At 49.5% G+C, this 24,669-nt stretch overlaps 1 protein-coding gene across 1 annotated transcript in view; it reads right to left on the bottom strand.

The window, feature by feature from the left end:
- Positions 1-15,722: 15,722 nt before the first annotated feature.
- GARS1 (glycyl-tRNA synthetase 1) overlaps positions 15,723-24,669 on the bottom strand; it is a 28,391-nt gene continuing 19,444 nt past the window's right edge. Inside the window, exons 9-17 of the mRNA XM_078858359.1 lie at positions 24,425-24,587; positions 23,530-23,694; positions 22,760-22,866; positions 21,940-22,086; positions 20,926-21,011; positions 20,147-20,256; positions 19,446-19,539; positions 17,997-18,187; positions 15,723-17,148 (exon numbers count right to left, since the gene is read on the bottom strand). Of these exons, the coding sequence (XP_078714485.1) occupies positions 17,026-17,148; positions 17,997-18,187; positions 19,446-19,539; positions 20,147-20,256; positions 20,926-21,011; positions 21,940-22,086; positions 22,760-22,866; positions 23,530-23,694; positions 24,425-24,587 (1,186 nt within the window). The 3' untranslated portion in view covers positions 15,723-17,025. The remainder of the gene's footprint in view (positions 17,149-17,996; positions 18,188-19,445; positions 19,540-20,146; positions 20,257-20,925; positions 21,012-21,939; positions 22,087-22,759; positions 22,867-23,529; positions 23,695-24,424; positions 24,588-24,669) is intronic.

Raw genomic sequence — 24,669 nt, 5'->3', positions numbered from 1 at the left:
CCAGGTGAGCCGATTTCGATTCCCGCAAACGGCCAACACCAGTGGCGATTATCGTAACCGGTCCTGGGCCATCCCTAGGTCGACTCAGCCTCAAATTAGTACCTGGTGCGAAGTGTAAACATCGCCATGAGGGAGATGAAGGTGGCAGGGCGTCCCGGCTTTCATAGGTGCTCACTAACAGGACTTGCCCCAAAAATGTGTTAAGGCTATACGGGGGATCTTTGTTTGAGTTGGTCATTGTGTCTACTCAGTATTTCTAGACAAGTGTCAAGTGGATTCATTTTTTTATATTTATAGGTATACGTTTTGTGCCTATGCACATGTAGATTTTTACATGTACGTGCACAGGAGTGGATTTTAAAAATAATAATAATAATAATTCAGTAAATATTCGCAGGGTGTATTTTGTACGATCGTGCACACGCCAGCATCTCTGCATTTCCTGCGAATAAAAACAGAGCCTCTGGAATGATGCCATAGGAACAAACCAAGAAACATAACTTAGAGAAACAAAACTTTCCTTGTTACTCAATAGCAAGATGTATTTTCTAACAACTCATGCCTGATGAGCAACTGTGTTAACGTTTGGTCCACCAATCAGAATATGTATTTATACTGGAGGAATCCGATGAGCTATGAGTGCAAAGTATAGGAAAGGTAAACAAATCACTTTAAAATATATAAAAAATTTAAACTGAACTTTTAAAACAAAATATTACCAGGTAAAGCCCACTGGAGGTATTCACTTATTTTTTAGAAGCAACCAGGCTCAACAAAGTGGCTTGTCGTATGCAATTTATAGGTATTCTAAAAAAAAATTTGGCCCTGGGTAAAGAAAAGGTTCCCCAGCCCAGTTCCATAACAATCACGTGCAATGATGATTATCACTACGGTAATATTATAATTATTCGTTACCATCGTGGATGGCCGCACTGCGCGCGCATAGAGGCACACAAACACTCCGTTGCTGAGCAGCAGAAAAAAAACGTGCGTGGAGTCGCGGCGCATTGCGCAACTCTGTTCTTGAGTAGGAAGCACATCGCTCTCTCCTTGCAAGGGAGCTTTAGCGCGTTTGTTGTGGTGGTCGTCAGCACAAAGCCCATCGGGAATTCCTGTTGGGTCCGTTTATGGCCAAGATCCCCTGTGTTCATTCCTTGAATGCGGTGTAATGGTAAGAAGTGCCCTCGATACACGGGGCTCCACTGAATCACACACAGCGTGAACCTCCTCCTTCACTTCCTCATTCTTACCTCCCTGTGCTGCAGACATGGTGGAGATGATGATGTTCCAGAACGTGCAGATGCACCAGATAATCATGCACAACATGATGCTCAACGCCTTTCAGCCGCACGGTCTGGGCCCCCCTTCGACACCGGCTGCCACGCAGGTAAGACGGCCGGAGCACGGAGGTTCGAAACTCGTTCGCCTCGAGTGGGAAAAACTTACATGCTAGCGAGTGGCCCTCTGCGAGATGGCGCCCTCCCTGGCATGGCTGAAAACGTATTTCTTTAGAACTGCTTTTTGTGTTTCGTTTTTATCGTCCTTTCCCCGCACCTCCGATTAGCATGGTTAGTTACGTACTGTGCCAAAGTTCAACATACATACACATGTAGTGAGTCCAGCTGAGTCGCAGACGTTGTTCTTTAGAGGCAACACTTTTATTGTAACATCAACACGTAACACTAAGGAGTAACTGCCCCTTCACCAGATACAGCCTAGGGTGGTGACCACCCAGCTAACTACACTATACATAGGAGTTACAGCTACGAAGGGTCAGACCCTCACTCGGGTCCCCGACCACGTGTTGATGCCTCGTAGGACGTAGAGCTTCCAGCTTGTAGACGTGGAGCTTCAGCTTGTAGACTTGGAGCTTCCAGCTTGTAGACGTGGAGCTTCCAGCTTGTAGACGTGGAGCTTCCAGCTTGTAGACGTGGAGCTTCCAGCTTGTAGACGTGGAGCTTCCAGCTTGTAGACGTGGAGCTTCCAGCTTGTAGACGTGGAGCTTCCAGCTTGTAGACGTGGAGCTTCAAGTTGTAGACGTGGAGCTTCCAGCTTGTAGAATGCAGCGGCCCCGGTCCCTCTCAGGGACCCACCTTATATCCCCCCCGGGTCGGGGCCGCTCCGCCCTTGGCCCCGCCCACCTTCTGGAGCCTTCTAGCTCCCTCTCGATCCCCCTAGAGAGCTCTGACACGTGATCACCCCCTAGCCCCCCCCCCCCTCTCTGTGGACACTCCGGATCACGTGTCTATGGGGTCAATCAGAGTGCCATGGCCCGGGGCAACCCTGCCCCTGGGCTGACACTCTCCCACTCCCCCCTGTGGGAGCCCGCACTGCATGCTATGCGTGGTGCCCGCGCTATCCCAGCGTTCACCAAGCCCCGCTAGGGCTGGTACTACACCCACCTACGGGGTGTACGCGATGACAGTGCATCGCACGCGTGCTGTGCTCGAGCCGGCCTCACACAGCAACCCACCCAGTCCTGTCCGCGATGTAGGGACATCGCACACCACGGCCCTCTCAGGCTGGTACCATACAGTGACATCCCCGATTTCACTACACATACTAAAAAAGCTGTGGCATCGCTATCACTGAGCCAGCTTTGGCACAGCACCAGGGCACAGAGGCCACAGGCGTTGGTCTACAAAGATGGGGATGTGATGTTGGAGAGGGGAGTGCCCTCATTTCATTCCGTGCACCAGGGCACGTGCCACCCACGCTGCACCGCTGTAGATTTGCACAATCGTTCACCAGGGTGCAGGCATTCATCTACGATCGCTTCCTCGCGTCGTCCCTTCTGTCATTGATGCGCAGGAGCCCGCCGTGCCGGCAATGAGGTTCGACAAGCAGAGGCAGTCGTCAGTCCACCACCACCACTACCCGCCACCGATGCTGCCGCCCCTGCCCGCGATGCCTCCGATGCCCATGTGGCCGGCGCCACCCATGGCCCCACTGCCACCGCCACCGCAGCCACCGCCCCGGCCTCCGTCGGCGAATCTCCCACCGATAATCCACCACACGATGGGCGCGACGCGCAATGTGGCTCCGACGCATACGTAAGCACCGCACTGCAACCGGGACGCGAGCGCACAAGCCCGCTAGCCCAGCGTGGGGAGGACAGAGGGGACCATCCCCGACCCCTGGCCCTCGTGCCTGGAGACGACGGTGTGGGCCGTCACAGCCGCCCAAACAGTCGGCACGTTTGTTGGAGCGATGGCGCAAGTCGGGATTCTTCACCTGGTGGCCCACGGGCTAAAATATGGCCCGCCAAAGGCTCTTGGATTGGGCTGCCGAGCTATGGCCCGTCGACTCATCGCTTGCAGAGTCATGGGTATATAGAGATGAAAGAGCTGTCGACGAGGGATAACGATTAATTCCAAATCTGGTTGATTCAAATTGGATATCAATGCATGCGTATGCCTTATGCGTTCTTTGCACTGCATCCAGTGGTGTAACTATCGAGTGCGCACGTGGTGCAACTGCACCGGGCCCTCATGGGCTAGAGGATCCCAGGCTACACACTGGGGGAGGGAATTGGACAGGGGGTCCCATTTTATCATTTGAACCAGGGCCCATGTCAACCGCACCGTGCCATTGACTTGACGGAATGTACTATATTGTACCAGTGGCCGTACGTACCGGCACTTGGTTCATGGAACAAAAGTGTTGACGTGTCCCTGCAAGGCCAATGCCGGTGTTGTCACGAGTGATTATACAAGACACTCGCTTATCAAAGCTCACCATCACAGCGCATCAAAGCGTCAGCTATGTTTACAGCCCCTTCGCTGCCCAGAAACCAAACAAGAACGCAGGCTTGTTAAACAAATGCTTCAGGGTATATTGCTCTGGGAAGCCATGGGCTTTAAAAACACATTTGCTTATTTTTGAGTTTAGTTTGTTGTCCCCCACCCCCATCACCTCCGATTAGCACGGTTGGCTACCTATGGTGCAAAATAAGTTCAACATATGTACACACATTACATTTATAATATTCATATTCTTAGGTTTTTTCGGTAAAGTCACGTAAGTAAAACATTAAAATTAATGAAAGTAAAATAAAATAAAAATCACGACGTTTCGGAGGCAACACAAGTCTCCAAAACAACGCGTCCAGGGTGTGTGTACTCGATCAGTGGCGATCCCTGGCGAGTGCCCATGAGGGCACAAGCCAGCTGTACAGGATGGACTCCTGCGGTAGAAGTTACCGTTCGCTCAATGGCTGGTCTTGGCAGAGCTTTACACGTGCGTGTGTTGTTTTTAAGTGTAGTAGACGCCAGGCCATCCCACCACCTCCACCACCAAGCGCCACTGGGACTGTAGGCGCCAACGTCTTGCCGGCACAAGGTGAGTGACAAGTTACAAGCAACACAGCCAGGATAAAGACAAGACAAAGATCCCCCGTATAGCCTTAGCCGACTATTGGGGCAAAGTGTTGTAGCGAGCACCAATAAAGGCCAGTACTGCACACGATGGGGGGTCGGTGGCCAGCACCACGCCCAGCCGCTGATGTTTACACACTGCACCATGTACTCCTGTTAAGGCCGAGTCGACCTAGGAGAAGCCCAGGACTGGCTCAGTTTCTAACCAGTGATGGTGCTTATGAGTGAGACTCGAACGGGGATCACCGGGTTCTTAGTGCAGTATGCGAACCACCGCACCACCGCCACACGCAGCGATATACAGCCGGTGCACACAAAGACAATTAGCTCGCCTTAGCCATACACAACCAATGCCTGGCCACACAGCCATATATCGCGAACACCACCAGCGATACAACGGAAACGAACTCCCTGAGGACATACATCTGGCAAATAATATATGCAAGCTGCACATGTTAACCTGTCACACATCCCCTGCATGCAGCAGAGACACCCCTGATGCACAACACCAGATTAGATAAATGACCACACGTGTACCCACACACGTAGATTTTTGTTTCTTTCATCAAACTGTTTATTTTTTTTCTGCCATTTCAGAATATTACGACTTCTCGCAAGATTGACAGCAGCAGCAGCAGCCCAAATCACCAAGCCTGCGACAGGGCGACGACGCAACAGCGACGCACGCTGGCTCAGTGGCCGCCCCACGTGCAGTGGGACACTCGACAGCCGAACATAATCTCCGTCTTACCCTTGTTGTCAAACACACATTCCACCTTGATAATTGTTTTTTGACCCTTCTATCTGGCAACAAAACTGACACCTTTTTTTACAAGGAGTCATGTTTGCATAGACCACAATACCTGCAGTCATAATGCAAACAAAAAACATAACGCTGATAATGTATGCACTGTCCTTGAAGTTGATTGGTCCACACCCGAGACAGCTTTCCTTAGAGCCTAGTCTCACATGGGTTGGACCAGATGACGCCAAAAGGCACACAACTCAAAGACAATGCAGCATCAGAGTATGAGAGCTCAGGGTAAGCATTTACACCATTGGAACCTCATTTGCCAGTAAAAAATATGATAATTCTATCTGGCAACAAAACTGACACCTTTTTTTTTATTCCACCTTGGCGCGAGTAAAACAATGTCAAAACGTGCCCGCGCTGTGTGCGCCTGCATGTGCGTGCGCAGACTTTACACGTGCCAACAACGTGCGGCTCTTCCCTGGGCCTTCCACCAGCTGCTCGGCTCCACACATTCCCGTTCAGCTGGATTTTCTTCTCATTTTTATAACCCTCCTCAATTTGCCCCAGTATTATTGTTGTTCTTCCCCACCTGGTACCTCTCCGTTAATTGACAACGTACATCCGTGCAGTTATTATTTATCTCCGTCACCCATCATTACGCACCTCCGATTAACACGGTTGGCTACGCATTGTGCGAAAAAAGTTCAACATGCGTACATTCGACACTTTTTTTTTTCCACGCGCCCTACAACTCTCTCTCTCCGTGATTTGCCGACACGCCTGCCCGTTATCCCTTATTACTCACACTCGCCTCTTATTATATCAGTCGCTATATTTGTATGGAACACAATTTTGCGCTGCTCACTCGCTAGAAACACATTCCTGTGGAGGGAGCTGGTAGGAACGTTGGGTTGCTCGGGCAATGGCCAGGGTCAACGGCGGCGTGGTGTATTCCGCAAATATGCCCGACTGTGAGGGCGGGCGCAAGCTGGCGTGAGTAGGTTAAACGTTGAGTTTTATAAGGGCACCACGGGGTGACCAGCCCCTCGCCACCCAACCCCACCACCTCCCACCCCCCACCCAGCTCCACCCAGCCCCTCCCCACCCAGCCCCTCCCCACTCTCCCCACCCAGCCCCTCCCCACCCAGCCCCTCCCCACCCTCCCCTCTCCACCCACCCCTCCCATTTTTGGATGCACGATGGACGGACACAATAATCCCCTGTGGGCTGGTGGAACCAGGTGGTTCCTACCAGTATAATCGTGATATCCAACGACCTACCTCGGATGAGCTGAGAACAGAACGCTGCTGTCTGGCGGCTGTGACGCGCGGCGTCGGCTGCATCACGCATTTGCCAAGAATCACACCGACTGCGCACGTTTTCTCGGTTGTGCTGTTACGACTCTCTAATGTGTTATCCTGGCTGTAGCGCTGTGTGTTGTTCAGCACGGTGTCTGTGACGTTTCGCTCCTAATGCACGTGCAGCAATATGGCAGACAATGCCAAACAGCACGCGGTGCGTCTGGGAAAAAACGCATCTGAAAATAACCCTTGTCGGGTATTTATATCATGAAAATATTGAAAAACCGTGTGGTTACCAACCGATGCAAATTTTTCCATTGAAAAAATATCACTTCAGGGAATGGAACTGTTTTTGCAATAGGGTGGATTGTCGACTCTGGACTTTTCAATTGCTCCGGAAATTACCCAACCACTTAATCGGCATGTATATGTTGCGGGTTTGCTCTCTAACACACCAGTTAGTGCTAAAGTACTAATTGGCACATTTTGTTTAAGTGATACACCTTTTTCGATTTAAAGCTTTCGTGACTGCAGGGATTCATCTTCTTGGTTCTTTCGGTAAAGTCACGTAGATAATAAAATAATGAAAATTAAACATAATAAAATACATTTCTCACGACGTTTCGGCCACAACGCAAGCAGCCGTCCTCAGGTGAAGAACAGGTCTGTCGGAAAGACAGACCTGTTCATTCAGACGCTGTCTTTCCGACAGACCTGTTCTTCACCTGAGGACGGCTGCTTGCGTTGTGGCCGAAACGTCGTGAGAATTGTATTTTATTATGTTTTATTTTTATTATTTTATTATTTCCCTTCTACGTGACTTTACAGAAAGAACCAAGAAGATGATACACCTTACAAATTGTCTGTGTAGGATGGTTGCGGGTTTAACGACGCATTTATATTTACGCGATCTAACAAAAGAAACCTTTATTATGGATAATATTGGTCGCGAAAGCCTGCGTGTTAAACTGACTTAATCGACATCCATACAGGGTTACTATAAAGGACGTTCGTGCATGGTTACTATGGCTTAACACGTGAAATACACGATCGCTGTGGCCTCATGTTCATTTGGTACACGACCCACCCCACCAAGGGACCCTCCAACAACCCTTCGGTAAGTGGTTATCTGCTCTCAATTTGAATGGCCCGGTATTTCGCTGGTGTCCGCTGTACGTGTGTGCATTTTGTATGACGTGGCCCTGTAAAAGTGTGCACTTTCATTAAAATAATTACGATTTTTATTGCCGTTTTCTCTTTGACTTTGACACCGCAGCAGTGGCCATTACGTTCACCTATCAGACAGGATTCTGTCTCGAGCCACTTGGCCAAATGCGCCTTTTGGCGTCATCTGGTACAACACCATGTGAGACTAGGCTCTAAGAAAAGCTGTCTCGGGTGTGGACCAATCAATTTCAAGGACAGTACATACATGATCAGAGTTGTGTTTTTTTTTGCATTTCGACCGCAGGTATTGTGGTCAATGCAAACATGACTCCTTGTAAAAAAGGTGTCAGTTGTATTGCCAGATAAAAGATTAAAAAAACAATTATCATATTTTGCTACTGGCAAAGGAGGTTCCAATGGTGCAAATGCAACAGTTATTGAAATCACTCCCGTTGTAATTGATGACCAGAGTGATTAAGATCATGAATTATCACTGGTCTCAAGAGGGAGAATCAAACAAGAAGCGTCAGTGGTGTTGCGGTATGATTAGAATTGTTATGCAATTCATATACGAGAATCAAATATTGTCGGTGAAAAACAAGGTATGACTACTGGGTTGTGTACTGGTAGGAACCCACTGGTTCCACCAGCCCACAGGGGATTATTGTGTCCGTCCGTCTTGCAGGGAGGGCCTGGGTGGGGAGGGAGGGGCTGGGTGGGGAGGGTGGGGCTGGGTGGGGGGTGGAGCTGGGTGGGGCTGGGTGGGGAGGGGCTGGTCACCCCGTGGTGCCCTTATACACCTCAACGTTTAACCTACTCACGCCGGCTTGTGCCCGCCCTCACAGTCGGGCATATTTGCGGAATACACCACGCCGCCGTTGACCCTGGCCATTGACCGAGCAACCCAACGTTCCTACCAGCTCCCTCCGCAGGAATGTGTTTCACACGTTCAACGCGCCATCAGTCGGTGGTTAACGCATAAATTGGAGCTGCGGGAACCCGGGGCGGTTGTATGGATCTGTGGGGTTAAAGGTCAGCAATTATCAGCTTCCGGATGTTCCAGGCACAATTGAAGTTAAAGTTACTTCACCCCCTCCCCAACCCGACAAACGCACTGCCCCCCCCCCTCCAAACGTCGTCACGGCACCGGGAAACGAGGAGTCGATGTGCTCCGGGGATGTTCGTGCACCACAGCCGTTGTCTTATCACTGTGAGCAGTCACCGCTATTGATTCAAAGAAATATAATAATCCACTCCCTTGACAACAGACGTTGCAAGCGCATGACGTCTATGGCCCAACCGAGAAAACAAAACGTTGGGAGGACAACCGATGCAGCTTCTACAAACTTGTTGGGCTTAGAAATGTGTTTATGCCAATCGCTTAACTGTGTGAGGGCCGTTGGCCCCCTGGGTCTCTCCCTCACGCATCCCCTATTCCGGTTGCGTTGCCGCACCGCCCTATTACCCGCTAGGGTTTCGCCGGCATTCGAACGCGACGCCCCTACTGTTACAGCCTCGCGCAGCACTCCCACGCTGCGAGCATACGTACGCACAGCATCATCAATCAAACGCCATACACCGCCACGTACAGCTCTCTCACGCTGCGAGCGTGTGCCCGTCTACCACCCTGTGCAGCACTCGTCTCCACGTCGAATAACCACGTTACGAATCGCACCCGTATCCGACACGTAGCGAACGTACGCGCACTCACGCACCCAGCTCCCCGCGGGACTCACTCACCACTGAATACTCACGTTGTGATCGCGCACCTGTATCATACACGTAGTGAACACACGCGCACCCACACGCGCAGCTCCGCGCAGCGCTCACTCACCTGGCGAACCACTGTGTACACAGCACCACACACGTTCACACCTTTCAACGAGATCACACGAGGCCACGATCAGCTATTAATGATTTATTGTCTGCTACCTGGGACTTGTTGTTAAATCAGTACGTATCGACGAGGCTGGCCTATCCTCCTTCCCCTGGACCTATTCCCTATTTATCGGCTTACGATACCCTTTCACCTTGCTACTCACGGTTCGAAGTATTCGGCGTCCTGTGGCTTTTCCTCTATGCTCGTCTGGACACGTCACGCGGACGTCCGGAGGGCAGAGCTGGGAGCCGACTTGAACGCGGGCCTCTTGAAGAGAAGTGAGAACGCTCTACCTCGCTACGCTCCCTTTTATCCTAATTCCCGGACTCAGGCCCCTCCCCCCCCCTTCCCTCGTACTCTTCGCTCCCCCTCCTGCCATGTGTGGGGCATGTGCTGTTCAATCGCTTTTTTATGCAGGGTGCCTTAGTTATGCACATTATGCGTCGGCGTCCATCACAAAGGCTCGCCGTCAGATGCGCTGCGTGTGTGGCGTGTGTGTGTGGTGCGTTTCACTCGCGGTGGCCAAATGGCCCCTTGCTGCGACCTTGCAATCTTAATGCCGGTCGCAGCACCGCGCAGTAGCATCGGGGGAGGTCGTCCAATTCCCTGGTCACCGGAAACCGTGAAAGTTATCCCGATAAGGGCTTCTCGGATTAAATCTGGTCGGCCAGGTGACCTCCCCTCGGAGCTCTATGGGGGGGGAAATGCGTGCGGGTGTGTTCATGTGAGGTGAGGTGAGGGGGACGCGGGGTTGGCTCCGTCGCTTGGTGGTGGCGAGGTCAGAGATGGGGCGCCTGCCGAACGGCTTCGTGGCGGCGGCATCACAACTGCAAGTTCTCCATTAGGGAAGGTGGGGGGGGCAGCCACCAGTGTAAGCATTAACACATCGATACACGGATGCCATATAATAGTCTGGCAAGATATTTAATTTCGACGCACGCGCGCACAATTGTATTGTGCAGTGCTACTTCACAGAAAGTGACAAACGCCAAAGAGATCGATGAGGAATCTTCACAAAGCCAAATTGTCTTTACAAAAAGCTGCGTTTCCACGGTGACGATGACCTCCCCACCTCCCCCGTTATTCCTCACTGCCAAGTTACTGCCTTGCGCTAAATTTCGATTTAAAGCTTTAGTGACTGCAGGGATTCATCTTCTTGGTTCTTTCGGTAAAGTCACGTAGAAGGGAAATAATAAAATAATAAAAATTAAACATAATTAAATACAATTCTCACTACGTTTCGGCCACAACGCAAGCAGCCGTCCTCAGGTGAAGAACAGGTCTGTCGGAAAAAAAGCGTCTGAATGAACACCACCAGGCTTGGTAGCATATATTTAAGCTGGGTTAGAGGAGGAAGGGCGCCTTGACAAAGGAATTTTTTAGAAAATGGGCCGTTTCTATGCGACACAGGCAAGATGCCTAGACAAAAAGCAAACGTACGCGTGCAGGACGTCAGAATGTTTGGCTGCTGCAGCTCCTTACTATTAAAATTCCCTCCCTTTATTACTGCGAATCCTACTTCCTCCCTTTATTACTGCTAATCCTACATAATACACGAGCATAATGACTTTGAGACCCCCCCCCCACCACCTACACATTCCACTAGTGACTAATCCCATATCTGCATTTTCCATAAATATGCTAAATTCATCTGTTGATATGCAAATTCCTTTGTCAAGGCGCCCTTCCTCCCCTAACCCAGCTTAAATATATGCTGCCAAGCTTGGTGGTGTTCATTCAGACGCTGTCTTTCCGACAGCGCTGTTCTTCACCTGAGGACGGCTGCTTGCGCTGTGGCCGAAACATCGTGAGAATTGTATTTAATTATGTTTTATTTTTATTATTTTATTATTTCCCTTCTACGTGACTTTACCGAAAGAACCAAGAAGATGCCTTGCGCTAGTTACCTTTTGCATTCTGTAGGAAAACTGGAATTGTCATATTAAATTCTCCCAAGCCACAAATGAACCACAAACTACCTTGCCCATCTCGTCAAGGGGCCGTCCATAAATGACATCACGCGATTTTGGACGATTCCCCCCCCCCCCCCTTTGTCACGCGGCGTCACAAAAAGTCAGACCCCCCCCCCCTCAAATATGACGTCACAAAGCTCGACCCCCCCCCCCCGAAACCATACTTCCATTTTGAGAATAAAACATGGTTGAAATCGCTTTAAACTATTGTAGTGCGTATTTAATGTGGCGCTGCACTCTGATGTTGTAGGAGTGTTGTTATAACAATTAGTGTTGTTATAGCAATTCGATATTTATTAAAGTTGCGCATTTTGATGTGACGTCACATTTCTCAAACCCCCCTCCTCGTCACAAATGTCTGACCCCCCCCCCCAGGTGCGTGACGTCATTTATGGACGGCCCCTAAACCATGACGCAAACTCCGGTCATCTTCACAGCAGCGGTTTTTGGCTGACCATCGAATAAAGATGATCACTGCATCGCGCGCTTCCAGATGCGCTGCTCTCCTCCTCCCACCCAGCTTAAATACGCTGCCAAGCTTAGCAGTGTTCATTAGGACGCTGTCTTTCCGACAGCTCTGTTTCTTCACCTGAGGACGGCTGCTTGTGTTGTGGCCGAAACGTCGTGAACATTTTATTGTTGTATTTTTATCACTTTATTATTTCCCTTCTACGTGACTTTACCGAAAGAACCAAGAAGGTGTATTATTCGAATTATTGGAGTGCAGAAAATGTTGTAGGCAATAGGTTAAATGTTTTGCCTCGCGGCAGATGGGGGGGGGGGGCGTATGTACACAGGAATTTCCTGTTTTTGATGCAAATTTTGGTCACGTGACCAGGAAGTTACGATTTTAGATTTCCACTAAACCACGCGGGCGTCGGCCATTACACAGATAAGTCAAGATGGCGGCACACATCGCGTCTTAGTGAAGCCAGACGCAGTTGTCCATCGTGGGACTTTGAGAAGCATTATCTGTAAGTTTGTTTATATTCTTATAATATTGGCAATGCTGTTGTAATGACCGTTATAGTGATGTAAATGCCTTTATGGTGCCGTTAAGTTGTTGTGGTAAATACGAGGCCTAGTTAGCAACGAAACCTGCAACTTTCCTTATTGTGGATGTTACTTGTGATTTAGTAGGTCGAGTCAGACTTGTGCCCAGGTGGCTCTGTTGTGATCCTCAGAGCAAAGATGACGAAGTATCTCATCCACAGTTTAGTGTTATGTGTAATGCTGGACATTTGGGGTGCAGTGGGATGAATACACGATGTGCCTTTATGCAACGCACCGGCTCGTGCTCTTGTGTAGTTGTTCAGTGGTAATGTAGGGGCCTGGTCCGTCCAGGATCAATTGTTATCTAAGACAATGTTCTGATGCTGTGGTGTTCATTGTGTAATAAAGGACTCGTTCACTGGGTCTGTCTCTGTTGTCCTTTATTTGGGTTCTTTACACTTGTCCCACACGGCCCTCGCTCAGAGCCTCCCCGCTTGGCAGCTCCACAGCTGCCTTCGCTCCCGTAGCCTTTCTCGCTCCTGCAGCTCTGCTGCAGGTCCCCTGTGCAGTCCTCCGGCTGCTCTCACTGCAGCTCCACCGCTGCTCCCCGTTCGTCCGTGCTCGGTCACCGCTGGCCAACGGTGCCGAGTCTTACTGTGTGTGTGGCAATCTCGGCACTCTCCAACCTCCGCCCTGCGTGGCCTCACTCTGTCTCTATCTCCAACACTCTCCCGTCTCTTCCGGTATCTCTCCCTTAAGACCTCACCCCTCTCTCTCACGTGACCTAACTCCTCCCCCCCGTGACGTCATATCCGCGAGGCCGTTTATGCCCGCATTACAATTGTGTTGGTGTTTCCGGGTTATAACAGATGCTGTATGTGTTTTCTCACTAGTTTTACCCTGTTAAAGTCAATAAATGACGATTGGAGTCGGACGTTCATCCTGGCTCCGAGGGTTTATTGAACGCAAGGTTATCTACTTGACTAGCGGTGCAACGCAGCGCACAGCGAGGCCGAGATATTAAACATATTAAGCGTTTATTGATGCATGCTTCAAAAGCTCGCAGGGTGTGGTGGGTTACTAATAGGCCTCGGCAAGTTAAGGTAAAAACGACGAGCCTACCTTTACCCTACCTTTTACCTTACCACAATACAATCACTCTACCCTACCTTTAACCCTTTAGCAGGTAAGGTAAAAAGCAACGAGCTTACCTTTACCCTACCTTTTACCCTTACCCCATACAAATTACCCGATTACAGGGTAATTACTAGGGAACTACTACACATGAACAAGGTTTATAACGGTAAATGCTATAGGTAGAGTGCTTTAATCAGAGAATACTCTCGATGATTCCAATTTTACACGCTTTCTTTTAACGCACTGTCTGTTGTTATTATTGTTGTTGTATCCTCAAATCTTGAAACTCAATTTTTACCCACTTCCTAATGTGGTATCGACTGCAAACTTTGTATACTTAGGTCATACTGATGGCAATACTATATTCTATCATAAAAATATATATTTTTTAAAACATCCTTTTGTAAATGTTGTTTCGGCTTGGGTCTAATTGTCCACGCTCAACTGACGTTGGCTGCAATTGGCCACGGCCCCCTTACGTTACGGCAAGTTTCGGGGCCACTTTCTGGAGTCGTGGAGTTCTTCCATTACTAGTACATTTCATAAAAGCGTGTTTTTAATGACGTTTGTTTTATTGGTAGGAACGAAGTGAACCAGCCTACAATATATTATATCGTCCGTCCATCCGTCCGTCCGTGTAGCAACATCGCCCCCTACTGCAAACACTTGGCAGGACCCTACAAAAACCTTTAGACTCAGTGACGCTTTCCTGGCTAAACAAGTGTAACATTCCCTTATAATTCCCTGAGATAGCTTTTTAATTAAAAAAACCTTTAGACTCAGTGACGCTTTCCTGGCAAAACAAGTGTTACATTCCCTTAGATAGATTTTAATTAAAACATTTAAATTAAAATTAACTCACAGCAGCCTCAAGCCTACAGCTAGGCCTAAAGCCTAGAACTAGGCCTCAAACTCTCCCTTCGTATCGTACCCCCGCGTGTGTGAAAGGGAGTTAATGTTTAACAATGTTACATTCCCTGATGTTTTTAAATAGAAACATTTCAATTTAAAGCTTTTACATAAATAATTAAAACATTTAAATTAAAAATTAACTCACAGCGGCCTAAAGCCTACAGCTAGGCCTAAAGCCTAGAACTCGGCCTCAAACTCTCCTTTCCTATCGTCCGATTAGGTGTAGCAACATCGCCCCCTACTGCAAACACTTGGCAGGACCCTACAAAAACCTTTAGGCTCAGTGAGGCTTTCCTGGCTAAACAAGTGTAATAATACATTGTTTATATTATAATTTTTCCGAGCTACCTTTACCTACCCTTTACCTTACCCCTTGGCATGTAGACACCTTTACCCTTTTACCCGGTAAAAAGGGTAATTTACCTTACCTTGCCGAGGCCTAGTTACTAATATTGTAACAGTGAAGAAAAAACATGCATATGCATGGGTTCTGCAATGCTTTACAACATCCTTTGTCCTTAGAAGTATTTACAGATACGAATGATTGCGCTCACGCCACAGGCGAAGGACGCAATCCATTCAGACACCCCCCCCCCCCCCCCCATGAGCTAATGGGCCTCGAACGGAGCCTCTGCCAGGGAGTGAGAGGGCATCTCTTTGATTAGTTTGGGCAGTTTTCTGCAGAGCTCTTATTAGCAACACTGCTTTATACGACGTCTCAATAGTATTGCATCATCTTCATGCGTTATGTTCCTCTGTTCCGGGCGGACACAACTAATGTTTCCAACCTTAATCATGAAGCGTCAAAAAATACCCTCGATTCTGCAGTGGACCTTGTGACCTGAGGGCGAGTTGCATGACCCCTAAACTGCTGTAGCGTCCCACTCGGCTTGTGGATGCGATCGCTTCTAAAAATCCAAGTGAACTCAAGTTCAGAGTAAATGCAATCACCAGCGATTCTGACCAGTGTGTTAAAAGCCATGAGCAGTCTACACAACAGGACATGCAAACCGGCCCTCTAAACCAGCAATGTTAGAATATGCAGAGGGTGGAAGTTGCCAAGAATGAGGGTCATCAGCCTTCTACCATTTAAATGTAAAGGTTTCCCTATTTGACAGATGTTTGACAACCCGGTGCAGAATTATATCCAAAATTACTGAAAGTTTCTTACATGGACGGCGGGACTTGTGTTCACGAAAACGATCGATTCTCAAACACGGCGACAGCAGCCCGAGCAAACCACGTGCCATTTATTTATGAACAATCGGCATAAAATGGAATGAGCCCAAATAATTGTGCGTGCCCGAGATTTAAACCAGCAGGAAACGGAGCGCTTTTGATACACGGAGCAAAGAGGCGGAGGTCAAAAATGGCAGCACACAGACCTGTCGACATTGCACTTTCAACCATCTCCCCACGAGACACCAATCAATTTCCTTCCTAAAAACACAAAGTCATTTAAACGCAAATTAACAATGCGATGCACAAACGTGAAGGGAATTGTTGATGGCATAATTTCCCCCCCCCCCCACTCCACTAAAAAGAATAACGTAAAAGTATTATTTTGAAATTCGCGCGAGAGGCGGGACGGGGGATTTTTTTCACCAAGGGAATTTCACGTGGCGACGGAACACACGAGAAAGGTCGCTTGCACCCGCGGTTGGCCAAGGCCCTGGCAGGAAAACCACGGTCACGTCAACAAAAGTGCGAGACAGCCATGCAAGCGTTGGGTGTGGGGGCTAGCAGAGTCTAAGCCCACCCCCCACCCCTGCTGATGGCACAACAGCAGGGACACAACTGAACAATCATTTACTAACACTTTTTATTTTACCAGGTAAGGCCCACTGAGCTATTAGCTCTTTTTCAGAAGCAACCTGGCCACAAATGATAGCTCAACAAAGTGACTATTCATCATGTGGAAATTCATAGAAGCAGCCAAACACTCTAAACGCATGTCCATTCTAAACGTGGAGGGAAAAACTGGGGGAACCAGAGAAAGAAACATGCGACCACGGGTAAAACAGGCAAACTCCAAACATACCACAACAGGCATTGCCAGGGTCAGGATCGAATCCATGACTTCCTGCATACCAGGTGAGGGAGATAATACCTTGTGCCACCGTGATGCCACAACTGTAAAAATGCTGACAACGAAATAAGCATATTTGTTTGCACGTTGCCACAATTTTGCGTCGTCAATGCAGATGTGATGGCTTGCAATAGGCGACGCAATTGAGCAAAATTAAAAGTCGAATTTTTCATATACACGAGTAAGAGAACACAATATGCATGATAGACAAAGGCAGACAACGTCATTACTCAATGCGTTCGGCGCTTAATCGTTTGAAGTTTGTTTAACGTTGACCGTGTCGTGCGTCCCCCTGAGTTGTTTATCGGTCATCCCTTGTAAACAAGGTCCCGCTACGGGGCTGGGGCGAGAGGAAGCGCGGGGGGGGGCGGCGGAGTGGCTGAACGTGACAACGAGCGGGCGCCCGAGGAGGAAGCTGCTGCTGTGCCCCCCCCCCATGCCCTCTCACTCCTCCACATCCTTCTTGCCCGTCTCCTGGCCCTCGAAAAGCGGGTGGCGGGCCTCCACCTCGGCCCATGCGAGTACACCGTTGGACAGGTCCCGCACCAGGCCCGGCAGCTCGTCCACCTGATCCAGGAGAGGGGTAGGAGGACACAGAGATGACGGGGGGGGGGGGGGGAGATGTGTGGATCGGAGGGGATAGGGTGCGGAGTGGAGCCCCGGAGGAGGTGGATGCAGGGTCAGTCGTAGGTTTTTTTTTTTTGTCACGGAAGTAGGAAGAGGTGGGCATGAGGTGGTGAAGGGTTTGGCAGTTTGACGACATCGTTTGGATAAGTGGGAAGTCAACACGAGTGGGGTGTGTAACGGGACAGGGGAGGTGAGCGGCACGGGTGGAGTAACATGGCCCAGACGACCCGATACACTGCCCACTTGTGTCATACGCAACATTGCAACTTGTTCAATAAAAGGCAGTCGTGTAATAATGGTGTTCCGATGCCAAAGAACAGCATTATTACACGACCGATAGTAACTTTAAAGACCCTTGTTTGTATCAATGAAGCTAAAACTTGTCGCACAGCCCGGGAATTTACAAGAACTATGGAGTGAATGCCTTTTTAACGTGGCGAAACACTCTGGTCTATTAATTTATCACGCTTAAGTAATTATCAGCAACAACGCATTATTAGTTTTGTACAAGGTAGATCAATTTGTCTCATTATGCAGCCTTCGAACAAAGTATCATTTCGTGCGGTTGATTTACAGTGGACGCTAAGACATCAGCAAATCTCAGACTCGTTAATAACTTCTCGGGTTATAAGACTGTAAAACAAAAAATGTGGGCAACAAATTGGAGAATTATTCATCCATAGCCGGCGACGATCGACGATGGCTTAAGATGACGACGACAAGAACCATTTAACCTTCATCCCTTGCCTTCCTTTGACAAAATCAGGAGCCCCTGACCACGCACTCACCTCGGCGCGAATCTGGCGCATGGAGTCGTGCTCGCGCAGCGTGGCGGTGTGCGGCTGCCGGTTGACGGTGTCGAAGTCGACGGTGATGCCGAACGAGATTCCGATCTCGTCGGTGCGCGCGTAGCGGCGCCCGATCGACCCCGACGAGTCGTCCACCTTGTGCGACACTCCGTTCCGCGTCAGCGCCTCCGCTGCGGGCAAGACGGCACGCGCATCACGCGTAAGGGGGTGTGCGTCACGCGTGGTGCGTGTCACGTATGGCATGTCACGCGTTTGGGGAGCGGTAGTGTAGCAGTTACAGCGTGCTGCTGCGCGATAAATCCGGTGAGCCGAGTTTAATTCCCACTCTTGACCAACACCAGTGACGATGATCTGAACCGGTCCCGAGCCTCCCCTAGGTCGACTCGGCTTCAAACTAGTACCTGGTGCGGTGTGTAAACATCGCCGCTGAGAAGACAAAAGTGTGGTGTTGACCAACCATATCCTCCTCGTGTGCAGTGCCGGCCTTCATAGGTGCTTGCTAACAGCACTTGCCCCAATAGTCTGTTAAGGCTATACGGGGGATCTTTTGTCTCGTCACCTGACAATTGATTCGTCGAGACCAAAGAGGGGGAAGTGGGCAGTGTCCCACGTCTCACGCGGGTGACAGTCTCATTCGTCACACGTGTGTGACACACCTGTTGCACCTCCGATTAGCACGGTTGGGCTATGTACGGTGCGAAAGAATTTAAAAATACATACACTGTCCTCCCCCCCCCTCTCTTTCCCCCTGCTGATTAAACAGTCATTAGGTAACGACTGTGTAATTAAAGCACTGCAGGTGCGGCAAAGGGACTACAATTTGAGTGAACGTTTGGTCTACGAATGGACCACTAATAATGGTTCCTGTAAAGCGTTATTAATGTCTGAAAAAACATTTAAATTCTGATCTTATTCTTTCCAAATTACCATCAAGTATCTTAATAATAATAATTGACAAGCCTTTGGTCAATCCACTGCTGGATGACGGCCTCCCCACGCGGCGTCAGTTGCGGGGGTTTGTTGCTCGTACTTTACCAGGCTGGTCGGTGCCAATTGGTATCGGGATGGAGGCTAAGGACCGGTCCAGATATCACTCGCCACTGATGTTAGCCGTGGCTGGGAACTGAACTCAGGTCACCAGGTTCATAGCGCAGTGCGCAAAACACTGCGCCACCGTCCCACTCTAGTGACGTTTATTAATTCGGTTTAATATAACTTCATTCCTCTGTATGTACGGTGCCAAAGTGAATTGTTAACATGGACATGAGAGCCACCTGCAGGCTATCGACGCCACATGCGCAGGCGCGGCGTCGCTCACAACACAAATGCGCAGGCATGCGTGCGTGCAATCCAGCGCGATGGTGCCTGTGTGCTCGGGGTGGCCACCCACATGACCAGGCCCGCGCGGCGCAGCACACGCCCACTCACACAGCATCTTGACGAAGGGCGCAAACTCCGGGTTCTGGCTGAGAGGCAGCACGGAGCACTTGTAGGGAGCGACGGTGGGCGGGAAGGAGAAATACTGCAAGGAACAAGGAGGGCACATGGGGTTGGTTGGGGGGTGGGGGGGGCAACATCAAACTATTAAAAAATGTAACTATTAAACGACGTAATTTTTTTCACCAGGTCAGGCCCACTGAGCGAAATAGCTCTTTTTCAGAAGCGACCAGCCACAAATTATAGCTTAATCAAGTGGCTTTTCATGTACAAATTGACAGCAGCCAAATACTAATGCACGTCGATTCTAAATGTGGAGGGAAAAATCCACGCAAACACGGGGAGAACATGCAAACTCCAAATATGCAGGCGTCAGGGTCGGGATCGAACCCACGACCTACTGCTTACCAGGTGATAAAGTTAACATCTCGCCGACCGCGGTACCCCCCCAGCTCTGTCTGCACCTCTGGTGGAACGGAAACTCGTTCAGCACTTCGATTCTTGGCTGCAACGGCGCCAGGTGATACATTTCCAGCTTTACAAGGTTCGAAGCTATCGTCACAGTCATTGTTCTATGAGGTTTTGTATTCTTCGCAATTTACGGTTATATTTGGTGTATACATGCACACTTATGCATGTTGAACATCTTTCGCCACGGTACGTAGCCAACCGTGCTAATCGGAGACACGTACCGTCCGCTGTTCGTCACCCTCCCGCACGCGGAAGCTGTGCTCCAGGATGGTGTACATGATGCGGCCGATTCCAAACGATGGCTCAATCACGTTGGGCACCACCTCCTCCACTGGGGGAAGAAAGCAGCAACGAGCTTAGACGCGTGCCCTTTAAAAACCGCTGCCCAAGGCGCGTTTTCAACAAAGCATCAAATCATGAGAACATTTGGTATTTGTGCCATTCCTGTCATGTATGTATGTTGAACTTCTTTCAAACCGTACATAGACAACCATGCAAATCGGAGATGCGGGATCACAAAGGTGCCATGTTTCAAGCACTATAGTCTGCAGGGGTTTCACAGTAGGTGGCGACGATTGTCCTGTGGCTTCACCCACTGAGGTAAGTTGTGGGTTATAGGGGTTATTTTGAAATGCTTTACTATGTTTATCAGTGTGGATTGAAGGTGGGGAGCATAGATATACGGGAGCACAAGCACAGTACAACAATGGACTGCACTGCCCTCTGCTGATCGCCACGTAGCACAGCGACACAGCTGCTCATGACAACCCGGTGTGCATGGTGGTGTCCCATCCGAGCATTTATGCAGGCAAAATCCTGCTTGGCTTCGGATCTGATGACATCAGGAGCATTCTGGCTGATTTGGTCACGGCGACTGTGACCGAACATGCCTCTCACGTCAGAACCCCGCAACTCCACTTCCCCAACCAAGGACGCTGACATCTGACGGATTACAACGCCAGCCAGAGACGCACACAAGAACCTCACTGCCGCCACTCACCGAAGAGTGTCTTCTGAAAACGCTTGACAGTCACCATGTCCTTTGAAAGAGTGAAGCTCTTCCCTTCCACCTCAAAGCTGAACTCTCTGCGAGAACGGGGAGATCAAGCATTCACGATTATTTAATATGTAAGTGGTTGCTATTGTTGTATGGCCCTGCGATGCGTTTCCGGTTTTTATTTTTGGCTAGCCATCGAACAGAGATAGTTTTGCACTGTACAAAGCCAACCGTGCTCAACGGAGGTGCGGGGGAAGGACAACAAACTAAACACAAACAGCAGTTCTAGCTCCAGTGACTTCCTAATATCGGAAGAGCGTTCCAGACGGCCGCAGAAGTGCATCTGAAAGCGCTCGATGCAGTGACCGTCTTTATTCGATGATAAGTCAAAAGCCACTGCGAGGATGACCAGAGTTTGTGTGATGGTTTATGCTCCTTGACAAGATCAGCGAGGTATTTTGGTTAATTTGTAGCAAGCACTTTGTGTAAAATGAGTGCGACGTTAAAATGTATTCGTTTGGATGAAAGCCTTCCCGTGCTGTGTCCAGTGGTGGGGATTGTCTGGATTATTATAAAATATTTGTTCCAAAAAGCATCAACAACGATTTTTCAGGATTGTCCTATACCAGGATGTTTGGCCAATTCCTTGAACGTGTTTTTAGAACATGGGAGCAAAAAGGAATTCTTGGAGTTATAAAGGGGGTAACACTTAAAGGCCCACGCAGATGGATTTTTGCTGGTCTGCCAGTGGCCACTTTTCATCCCAATAGATTTTGATGTTTCTCATATTTAGGCGATCCACCAAACTTTGCCACCAAAGCGCTGGATCACAGGTGTTCGCCAATACATATCAATAGGCAGCAGAGCCAGACAGAACATGTATACTCCGCAAGATGATCACACCTCGCGATGCATTCTGTGATCCTGTTATTAGTTAGCATCCGATACTTATTAATGCTATGTTATACACATTACTTGGCCGTTGATGAACTTTGTTCACCGAGCAACTGCTCTTACCCCTTCTCTGCAAGCTGCTTCTCCACCGATTCGATATAGAAGCTGTCGCAATCTTCCAGAAACTTGTTCACCAGCCGTGCATCTTTCTTGAAGGCCTTTCCAACGATGCCCTTGTTAGCTTCCAGCTGCACCACCTCCACCACCTTGTGAGCTGATCGGTCAAGGATAGCAATTCCTACCCTTCAACACGGCCTCTCCCATCATGGGCTTTTCTCAATGGGGGTCACTCTACGTGCTGTGTTAAATGCGAGTAAGCCTGTCAACGCGGACCTAACCACGCGTTCATATCAAGGACGGCTTCACAAAGTTAACATCCCCCTTAAATAGGATTGTCGCGATTGTGCTCTACCGCTCCCAGCACATGAAGCTAAACGTCAGACATCACGCCGAACCAAAAAACGCATCGGAGAGATGTCTTCCAATGGAACGTAAAGTTGACCTCTCATATTCTTAGGTTTTTTCGGTAAAGTCACATAGGTAAAACATCAAAATTAATGAAAATAAAATAAAACAAAAATCACGACGTTTCGGAGGCAACACAAGTCTCCGTCATCAGGTGGGACCGTCACAGCCGAATTAGCTAATTCGGCTGTGACGGTCCCACCTGATGACGGAGACTTGTGTTGCCTCCGAAACGTCGTGATTTTTGTTTTATTTTATTTTCATTAATTTTGATGTTTTACCTACGTGACTTTACCGAAAAAAACCTAAGAATATGATTCCTTGCAGTCACGAAAGCTTCAAATCTAGAATTGACCTCTCATATAATAACAACCCCCGCACCTCCCCCCCCCCCACCACCAGCGCCGTGAAGGATATGGGCTCTTTGAGAGGCTTCTCGGCCACCAGTGGCACTTTGGTAGCACGGGAGTGGCACTGGAGGTCAAAGCATGAGCGGTCGGCGCAGCCCACCACCTCGATCCATCCCTGGTGAGACGACACACGCAGCGCGCGGCGTCACCGCACCGCCAGCGCGTGCCGTCAATCGGCCAGCCACACATGCGCCATTACATTTACTAAAACACCCACCGAAGAAGTGCGTGTCGACACACGCAGACTTATGCCGCACTCCACGCAGACTTATGCCGCAGTCCACCTGTCCACCCACGGAGTCACCGTGTTGAGCGTTTATACCAGGGTTGGGGAATCCCTTTACCTACCCCTACCGTGGGATTAAAAAGGACTTTCAAATACTTTTGGCGGGAACCGCATTGACACCTTAGCATCGTCCAAAAATGGGGGGGGGGGGGGAAATAATAATAATGGGTGTGTCGACCAAGTGCGAAGAGCTCCTTGCGGTGGCAGAAGTGACTTGAGTGCGTTAAAACTTGAAACAGAGTCTGGTCAGATCAAAAAATGTTCCCCCTCTAGTACTCCATTAGTGCAGCTAATGTTTCAGTGATGGACAAAAGCATGCCGGCCGTTTCGAAGCGGTAACACCTCGTGTGGCTGCAGGCATTATGACATTAAGCCACGGGCCATATCGGGCCCACAGGCTGTACACCCCTCACCCCTGGTCAAAACGATTCGGGGCTCTACACCCGCACGTCATTTAGAAAGCACGTGCGTTACGCAAGTCTGGGCACGCACGTATGAGGTCTTCGTCTCGGCGTCCCAGCAGTCGCAGGCATAGTGCGCCATCTCATTGTCCATATGCTGGCGGAAGCGGAGGTGCTCGTCCTTGACGCCGACCTTCACCAGGAACTGGTAGATGCGGCCGATGAAGTACCCGAGCACCGTGTTGTTTATGATGCCCTGCACAGGTGCACGCACGAGCGCACGCTTGTCAAGGGGGATCAAGCGGCATTTGCACGACAACTCCTCGTGTCGACACGCGACCGCACTGCTTGCCGTCATGTGCAAGCCGTGCTCGGACGGAGCACGTTGGAGGCGAGGGGCAAGTGTTTACGTGAATTGCGTCGTAATTATAATAGGATACATCCAGTTCGTGTTCTATTCTTCATATTAAAGAATATATTACGAGTTCACTTCCGAGTGAAAACATCATGTAGTTGTAGAATCTTTGAGCAAGCAATCAAAAGGAGTTCAACCTATTTCTAAACAGATTTATTTATAATAAAGGTTGAGTAAGCCTGACCTAATTTTAGTGCAAGACAATATGGAGGCGTTTTTAAATATATTTCCCAATACCAAAAAGTCAGACAAATTGTACGGACTTTGTACAGTACAAGGTTAAGTTAACCTCGACTCTGGACCGATTTTGGATTACGTTCTCATCCCATTCACCACGCATGGGTAGACTTCCCACCATTCCACTTCGACTATAGTTCCGCCAAAACACACGTCATTCTCCTTCTAGCTCCCGTTGACAAAACACAGAGATTCCGGCACGCTTTCCAGTTCTCGTCGGCAATCACAACACCGGCGACGAGTGCCGTTCAGTACTCGCGCCGCACCGAGTAGCACAGTGCATGAGGTGCGGTGCGTGCGATTTTCCTCGTCACTATGGCACAACAATTGGCACCTGCTGCACGGCGTCGCCGAGGCGCATGCGCTGCGGCGAGCGCCCGCTCGTCTGCGCTTGTCCCGAGTAGAGGGACAGCTCCAGGTCAGCCATGTTCTCAAACTTGGGGTGATGCTTCTCGGTGGGGTCCACAAAGTGCTCGATCTCTGCCATCGTGAACTCCCTGCGTAAACCACAGCGACTCTCGATGAAGCCGCAGCGGCAATTGTAACTCAGGGAGGGGGGGGGGGCGGTTAGGAAAGGAA

Source organism: Lampetra fluviatilis, chromosome 1 (genome assembly GCF_964198595.1).
Source record: "Lampetra fluviatilis chromosome 1, kcLamFluv1.1, whole genome shotgun sequence".
Taxonomy (NCBI): domain Eukaryota; kingdom Metazoa; phylum Chordata; class Hyperoartia; order Petromyzontiformes; family Petromyzontidae; genus Lampetra; species Lampetra fluviatilis.
Note: the sequence above shows the minus strand (reverse complement) of the source record. Positions and strands in the feature narration are given on the sequence as shown.